The sequence below is a fragment of the Homarus americanus genome, unplaced genomic scaffold, assembly GCF_018991925.1.
Source record: "Homarus americanus isolate GMGI-L3 unplaced genomic scaffold, GMGI_Hamer_2.0 scaffold55047, whole genome shotgun sequence".
Taxonomy (NCBI): domain Eukaryota; kingdom Metazoa; phylum Arthropoda; class Malacostraca; order Decapoda; family Nephropidae; genus Homarus; species Homarus americanus.
In genome coordinates this window covers 240809-250000 of record NW_024724199.1, presented here as the reverse complement: position 1 = coordinate 250000, position 9192 = coordinate 240809, and the positions used below count along the sequence as shown (strand labels likewise).

The following is a 9192-nucleotide window of genomic DNA, read 5'->3' as shown; positions in this document are numbered from 1 at the left end:
TAATCGAACAGTACCAAGAGAGACAACCACTACTTCACCCCACTCCTCAGCCCAGGCATGTATACGCTCATCAGTAGACTCACACTACTTAGCACACTCGGACATCCGCTCACCGCCAGCCTCCCTTATCTCTCTCTCCTTACACACACACTAAATCCCTCACCATCTGCTGGTATAGAGCCTAAACAGACCTTCTATACATCTTTCTATGTGTTTACCCCGTCCCTGTGTAACTATATCTACACAGTATATGTCGTTAAGTGTAAATGATTCAGAATATTACTATAGAATTCCTTCAGTTCATTATCTTGTATATAAAACAACCTCTCCACACAGTCACTCGCTGAGGTTCATTTGCTCTTGTCAATGATGAAACAAAGCTGAAGTACCACTTGTATACTACTGTAATTATTCCTATTGTGGTGCAAGAGACAATTATTGACGACCAGCTTTAATTATCCGCTCTTCTTAGGCCTTTTATCGCTCGTCATCAGTTACGTAGTTGACTTAGTATTGCTGTGTTATATACGTTTACTATTTGAAGTCGTAAATAAGAGGTCCAGGGTTCTCACTTGACCATGTAGAGGATCTTCGAGTCCTGAAACAGCCAGACGTAGTGGTTGGGGATGGTCATGGTCTGAAAGGTGACTTGCTTGGCGTTCTTGAAGAAGCTGTCGGGTCGCCACAAGTGCTTCAACCAGTCCAGATCCAGTAACCTATAGTAGGGGAAGGGGGAATACATCTATAGTAGAGGAGACAGCGGTTGATGATCTCTGTGTAGGGGATTTATGTTGGTTGAAGTGGACGAGAGCGCTGAAAGTAGAGGGTTATGGTGACGATGGTAAGCTAGGGGTGTAATTGGGGAGCTGTATCGTTAGTTGTGTGAGTGGTGATGATGATGTAAGTAGTTGACAGTGGTATACATGGACGGTCTTAATGTTAAAGGGTGATGTTGGTTTTATTTGTTGACGATAGTGGAGACTGATACCGTTAACACTGTGAGTACTTTGTTACGTAGTGAGGGTGAGTGTTGGTGTGCATGTGTGTTGCCTAATTAGTGTTGGTCTTGTGATCCTTTGATGGTGACTGAAGTGGTGTTACTCGTTGGTGGTCTTGTAATTAAAGATGCTTGGAGTAGGGAGAAAAAGGAGTGGTTGTGGCGGCAGTATTAGTAGTTGGAGTGTTGTTGTTGTTGAAGGTGGTGGTGAGGTACCCTAGGATCGCGGGCGTAGTGGTAGTGGTGATAGTAGTGGTGGTAGTGGTAGTGGTGGTGCCGGTAGTGGTGGTAGCGGTAGTAGTGGAGGTGGTGGTGGTAGTGGAAGTGGTGGTAGTGGAACCAGAGGAGGTGGTGATAGTAGTGGTGGGGGAGGTGAGGTGAAGAGGGTCCTCATGTGGGATTATATCTCTCGGTCTCCCAGTGACTACGAGGGGGTCACCGGGGGAAGGGACTGTGGGTGGAGTCCACATGGGAGGACTCAACCAGGGAGAGATGGTGGAGTGGAGAGAGGTACTATAGGTGGAGGAACAAGAAGAAAGGTCTTGGAATGGCAGAAGTAATTTGGGTAAAGATAGTTAAAGAGTCTTAGATGTCTAAGAGTGATCTGGATATTCTTAGACAAGACAGGAGTAAGTACACCTTGAAGTTGAGAGAGTTACCGCGAAGTTCTCAAGATAAATGAGACGAGGGAGAGATTGAACACGTACTCCAGTAAAGAGAGATGAGAAGGGACAAGGAGGAAGACAGGAAAGGGAGGAGAAAGATCGGACAGGGAGGAGGAAGAAAGGAAAGGAGGAAGGACAGGGAGGAAAAGGGAGAGAATGGAAGGGTTGGAAGAAAGGAGAGGAAACAGGAGAGAGAGAGAGATGGTTAGAAGAGAAGAAGAGAAAGAGAGACAAGAGTGAAAAAAAACGAGATATGAAAAGTGAGAATAATTGGTAACGAAAATCGAAGTCATGCAGTTTTTGGTACGACCTTTGTGTGTGTGTGTGTGTGTGTGTGTGTGTGTGTGAAGCAAAATTTTAACACACACACACACACACAAACACACACACACAACGCTCGTATCAAAAACTGCATGACTTGGGATTTTGTTACCAATTATTCTCGCTTTGTTTGTTCAGCTCATCTCGGAATGGGATTTTCAAGTCTTAGATCATCTGAAGTTTAGCACCTCCGAGCTTATTTCACCTTAATTCAACCTAATTAAACCTAACCCCCATCAACTAGCATTATGGGGGGTTTAATCATCAGGTGAAATAAGCTAAGGGGGCTAATCATCACGTGATCTGAAGTCTTCAATGGGTTTAGAAACGTGTTATGACGTTAGAGAGGTATGAGGAGGCGTTGACGAGGAGCGTAATATATGTTAATTAAAACCCGATGTCAGAGAGAGAGAGAGAGAGAGAGAGAGAGAGAGAGAGAGAGAGATCGCCATACAAGTTTATAATTGGTTCAGCATATACACAGATAATACAGATATATAGTAATTAGCATGCATACAGACAATACAGGTACAGCATACACAGTTTACGTAATCCTGCAGACTATTGTAACCTTGATAGTACAGGTATATAAACAATGGTAAACAGTATGGCAATTTGACCAAAGATAACTACTGAAGAGAGATGGTTAATTAGACTTGAAAGATTATTGGGATTTTCTGGATCAATCTGAAAAAAAAAAGATTATGAGTTTTTAAAGTTTTTAGATAAACCAGAGGGAGGGGGGTGACCGTATCTCTTGGTCCTGTGGCACTTAACAAACTCTGCTAAATTGGCGTTTCTTCTGTATTTATTCTGTAAAATATATTCGACTGAGATACAGAAAGGAAGCAAGAGGAAAAGATTGACTATATTTATTGAAAACAAGAGTAAACGAGAAAGAAAAAAACTTGTGAAACTTAATTCATCCGAGAAGTAAATTTACTTATTTTATTTCACTGAGTTTGAGATAATTTGATTGTCTGATGGATTACTACGTCTGTTTGGTCATATATCCCGTCTGGACCGGTATTAATCTGTGCATATATTACCATGTTTTATCCTCTGTTCCCCAACCTAATTATTCTCCCAGTCTTCTTTCATTTCCATCTTTATCGTGTGTTCCTCCTATCCTTACCTTTCTCCATATGTTTCCGAGACCCTCCCCCCACCCCACAGGCCAAACACCCACACCTTTACCCCGTACCTGTGTGCTTGGGGTGGTGGGGGGGTACAATGACATACTTACTGACCTGTACTCTGTTGTCATGTTCTCAGGGAGGCGAAGTCTGTGGTCTTTCCAGGTCTGGGCGAAAAAGATGTCGGCAGCGTAGGTCTGTGTGAACGAGGATATATTGCACATCTTTATTATGCTATCATAGTTATATAAGTTTGTACACTATATACTTGTTTTGTGTACTTTATATTATGCTCCTATGTCTTATACGTCTTTATATTTACGCCCCTTTATTGTTTATCTTTGTCTTTATTATAATTCTGTTCGTTTATTCTTTGTCTATGTTTTATTATATACATGTTATATATATATATATATATATATATATATATATATATATATATATATATATATATATATATATATATATATATACAGCTTGTGTGATCTGAACTGGTTAAGTGAGAAATACATTACAGTGAAAGGACGCTACAAGCACTACACAACGTAGGAGGGACGCTACAAGCACTACACAACGTAGGAGGGACGCTACAAGCACTACACAACGTAGGAGGGACGCTACAAGCACTACACAACGTAGGAGGGACGCTACAAGCACTACACAACGTAAGGGTGGGACGCTATACACTACACAGTAAGGGTGGGACGCTACACAAACGTAAGGGTGGACGCTACTACACAACGTAAGGGTGGGACGCTACAAGCACTACACAACGTAAGGGTGGGACGCTACAAGCACTACACAACGTAAGGGTGGGACGCTACAAGCACTACACAACGTAAGGGTGGGACGCTACAAGCACTACACAACGTAAGGGTGGGACGCTACAAGCACTACACAACGTAAGGGTGGGACGCTACAAGCACTACACAACGTAAGGGTGGGACGCTACAAGCACTACACAACGTAAGGGTGGGACGCTACAAGCACTACACAACGTAAGGGTGGGACGCTACAAGCACTACACAACGTAAGGGTGGGACGCTACAAGCACTACACAGTAAGGGTCGCTACAAGCACTACACAACGTAAGGGTGGGACGCTACAAGCACTACACAACGTAAGGGTGGGACGCTACAAGCACTACACAACGTAAGGGTGGGACGCTACGGCACTACACAACGTACGCTACAAGCACTACACAACGTAAGGGTGGGACGCTACAAGCACTACACAACGTAAGGGTGGGACGCTACAAGCACTACACAACGTAAGGGTGGGACGCTACAAGCACTACACAACGTAAGGGTGGGACGCTACAAGCACTACACAACGTAAGGGTGGGACGCTACAAGCACTACACAACGTAAGGGGCCGTACCATAGAGTTCTCATTAATGGAGTCGATGCCCATGACAGTAACGTGGAAGAACACAACAGTCGCCTTCCCTTCCTTCTTGGGCGGACGCATCTTGTCGTAGTTGCTCTTGTCCAGGGGCATGATGTCGTCAATGGTGAAGCCCTTCGTCTCCCTAGCAGTAGTGAAGGGTGTGGTGAGAATGGTGAAAGCTGATGGTTTATGGTGAGAGGTAATGGTGAGAATGAGACCACAGTTGCACAGGGCTCACACACACACACACACACACACACACACACACACACACACACACATATATAAACATTCCAACACTTTCATTCATACTAGAAATACATATATTTACAATAATACTTGACCACTCACACACATATATATATACTTATATACCAACTTACACAGTCACACTTTGATGCCCTACACATCCTCACACTTACATACTACTCACGCTGACCTTATACTGACCTACTTACACTGTCACACTCATATTCACTCACAATGATCCACGTACACACTCCCTGCCCTATTCACCCTACCCCCCACTCATACTTACCCACTCATACTGCCTACCCACACTGCCCCACTCATACTTACCCACTCATACTGCCTACTCACACTGTCCCACTCATACTGACCCACTCATACTGCCTACTCACACTGCCCTACTCATACTGACCCACTCATACTACCTAATCACACTGCCCTACTCATACTGACCCACTCATACTACCTACTCACACTGCCCTTATGTCACTACTCACCCGTGGGCAGCAGGAGGCAGAAGGAGGGCCAGTAGTGCTAGTGTGAGGGTGGTGGTGGCACCTGGTAAGCACCTCACAAGGCGCGGACACCCAGCCATCACACTTCACTCTCCTCTCCGACAACCTGAAGACGGGGGACTCTGTTAGTTTCAGTAGCAGACTAAATTAGATAATATATCACTACTACAACATGTTAAAGGAAAAATGCAATAGGGAGTTTCTATAATAACCTGAACCGCCAAAATACAGAACTGAATAAAATCATGTGGCGTTAGCCAAATTAATTATCGAAAGTGATCTCCCCGGAGTGAAGGGGTTATCATCATCCTCAGTACCATCATCATCACCATATCACCACCATTACCATCACCAAACATCTCTCATAACTCTACAACCTCAAAATATTAATGTTGAATCATCTGTTCTCAACCAGTGGCGAACAATACAAGTCTCCACAGAAGTGAGGTACAAGGATTTTGCGTAGCCAGCGTGTCTGTTGTAGGGGGAAGGGCTGCCTTGTCCTGCCTCCTTGATCACGTACAGCAGACGCCTGGTGGGTGTCTGCAGGACTGGGGTGTTACAGCTGCCACTTGGACAGCTGAATCCTATACTAATAGATCTTACGATGCAACTTCTGCCCTGGAGAAATGGACAGCAACTGTTTTCAGGTTATATATTGACTGCTGCAGGTCATCCAGCCTGTATAACCCACACCACCACCCCTTTCACTCACCCACACCACCACCCATCTCACTCACCCACACCACCACCATCCCTCACACCCACACCCTCACCCCATTCCTTTCACTCACCCACACCCTCACTCCTCTCACTCACCCACACCACCATCCCTCACACCCACACCCTCACCCCATTCCTTTCACTCACCCACACCCTCACTCCTCTCACTCACCCACACCCTCACCCCATCCTTCCACTGGTGTCGCCTATCCTTTCCTAAACTACAGAATGTTGACCAAGATCTCGTATCACGGGGATCGCTTCGACCTTAGCTGACTGGATATCCTAGAGAGAAGCGTCTTTCTTTTGTTTTGTTTTTCACCGAAGTAGATGGAGATGTATCGTTACGCAACACGAAGCCTGAGATAAAAATTATATATGTCCTATTTCTCCTCACTCAAATACGTAAAATTGGTTTTATACTTGGCAGATTATTTGGTCTTATATAATAATTGAACCCATTACACAGACGGTTATATAATGAATCATAAATTATTCTGATACATTCTTTGTGGTAAATGTGAAAGGACCCGTGACGCAGATAGAACCTACGGTGGAAATCTTAAATAAGTCAGTATAGTCTGCCACTCTTTGTCATTTATTGCTACATGAGTGAGCGGCGTCAATAGAGGGCGAGGAGGGCGTGTTAACCAGTGAGCAGGAACTGAGAGGAAGTGTGATGTCAGGTCCTTCTTCCTCTCTCTCTCTCTCTCTCTCTCTCTCTCTCTCTCCTGCGATATACCTCACCGATATCATAAACGAAAGGATATAACAAAATAATCTCCAAAGAGTGTTTATGCAGACGTAACATTACTTTTTGTCACCAAAATTTTTTAATATATATATTTTTTTTAGTTCTTTCCTTTCTCATAATGTTTTAAGAGATCATATTGTACTGAATCGAAAACATCTTTTATAGTCGATACTGTACTTCTATACCCCAGTGGTGCACTCAATGTGGCCTACAGGTACTTACGGTAGTTCACATCCATTGTACAGTACCTCTAGTATATTTCTTGGCATATTTTTTATCGTCTATGGCTCTGTGATTATATTATGAAACCTAATAAAATCATGTCCATAATTTATCACAGATTCTTTGATGACTTGTTACTTCTTTTTCATGTTCAGTGGGTGTTCAATCGCTGACCTGTTACGAAATGATAACAATTCACCCCACTGCCACAAGTGATGATTCAACACAGCTCAAAGTCACAAAACGCCCATCAGGTCTGTGGTTTGTTTTGAATCACCAGTATTTGTGTTGTTTTAAGGATGTGATACAATATATGGATCGCTCGAAGATTAGGCACCCTTGCTTATTTCAACTGATGACTTAATCTAATTTAATCTAACCAACATATCTTAACCTAACCTAACCTAACCTGGCTGGACCTAATATAACATAACACATAACCCTCACAGGCCCCACAAGTAACATTTGGGATATTAAATCTTCAGGTGAAATAAGGTGGGTGCTTAATCTTCAGGTAATTCAAACATTATCATCTCTTACCTCCACAGTACTGATAGGTCTGGTTAAGGTCTCCACGATACAGAATTCCTCATCTACAACCTTTTATTATGGTGTAAACAAATTTTTATCTATGTTTCTTTTAGGAAACCCAAATCCCACAGTCCTTAGCGTGTGCGTGTGTGTGTGTGACCATGTGCGTGCGTGTGTTTGTGGGATATTTGACAGTTCAAGCACCACTTTTTATTTATTATTGCTTGTTTCTTCCTTTCTTAGATTATTGTTGTTGTTTTTTTTCAGTCTTCACTAATGTGTCTCAATGGGATATCACTTTGGACGCCACATATGGAAGGATAAAAAATGGAATATGGGATGACTTAACAGGCTGAGTGTATTTGTGGAATAACTTAACGAGTTTGGTGTATTGGTATGGTGGCGAAGCTGAACTAAAGTTGACTTAAGTTTGAGGAATTCTTGGAACCACGGATTAAACTTTTTAAATTTGTATTTTAAAAGGTCATTGGCACTTATGCGTTTCTTCTGTGGTTTGTTTTCAAGAGGCTTTTTACATATATATATATATATATGTATATATATATATATATATATATATATATATATATATATATATATATATATATATATATATATATATATATATATCTGTAATCGACACTTATGATAAGAGGTGAGAGATTCTGTAAGTCTGAGGAGTCTTAGATGTATTGAGTATGATTGATGACACACTCCACTGTCACTGACTCCTCCCACGGTGCCTTCCTCACACTGACTGTCTGTCCACCACTCAACACTGGCCGCCCTCACTTTAGCTTCTACCCTCCCGCAGCGCACGACCCATCTTCCCCCCTCCCCTCCACCCCCCTCAGCGCGGAACCCACATGCTTCCCTTTCTCCTCCCATCCGCAACGCACAATACACACGTTCCTCTCCTGCTCCTTTTCACCTAACATCATCCCCTTCTAACTCCCAACCATGCAACGCCATTATCTAACCCCAGCCCCCGCACACAGTCACCCCACACTTCCTGCAACCCCATAATTAAATAGCCACCCCCATTCTTCCCCTCTTCTGTTACCTATCACTCTCACCTCCTAACCCCCAATCATGCATCGCCCCAACTTCCCTCCACCACACACCGCCCCAACTTCCCTCCACCACGCACTACCCCCAAAGTCCTTAAACCCCATCATACATAACCTCACCTATATCCCACTCTTACTCAACCCCCAACCACCCAATCTTTTCCCATAACGCACTCTGTCTTCATCGTCTCCGGATGCACTAACGCCTGACTTAAGTCTACCGCGATAGCCTGCTTAAGTTAGCACGCTCAAACCGAACTTACAATTGTTGTATCCAAGACCAAGTTCTAGAAGAGGTGGACATCCCGTGCGCAGGTGGGCGGCGTTTCGCTGACGTCACTTGGTTGACTCGAGAGCTCGGTAACCCTGTAGTGGATTCCTCCCCTACAAACGCTGTTTGTCGCTGAGTAGCCGACCCCGCGGATTCCCCAGTGTATGCCTCGTGGTCTGGGTCAACCAACGCCGCCATACATCACGGAGGTCAACTACTAAGCCACGCCTACCTCCGCTATTTAAGACCTGACCTCGTGGTGACCTCTCTCTTCTTCTAGCTACAGCCGCAGCACGCAACACCACCTCCTCCGCCACTGCCTGGCGGCCCTCGCTCTCGCCGGCGAGCA

The 9192-nt window shown here is 44.0% G+C and overlaps 1 protein-coding gene across 3 annotated transcripts in view; it reads right to left on the bottom strand.

The window, feature by feature from the left end:
- LOC121864084 (glycine receptor subunit alpha-2-like) overlaps nucleotides 1–8277 on the bottom strand; it is a 15676-nt gene extending 7399 nt beyond the window's left edge. For 2 of the 3 annotated variants that reach the window (XM_042362992.1, XM_042362994.1), the window contains exons 1-5: nucleotides 7512–8277; nucleotides 5255–5378; nucleotides 4500–4650; nucleotides 3234–3316; nucleotides 573–716 (exon numbers count right to left, since the gene is read on the bottom strand). In XM_042362992.1, the coding sequence (XP_042218926.1) occupies nucleotides 573–716; nucleotides 3234–3316; nucleotides 4500–4650; nucleotides 5255–5352 (476 nt within the window). In that variant the 5' untranslated portion in view covers nucleotides 5353–5378; nucleotides 7512–8277. The remainder of the gene's footprint in view (nucleotides 1–572; nucleotides 717–3233; nucleotides 3317–4499; nucleotides 4651–5254; nucleotides 5379–7511) is intronic. The other variant, XM_042362993.1, reaches the window with a different exon arrangement.
- Between the last annotated feature and the right edge of the window lie 915 nt (nucleotides 8278–9192).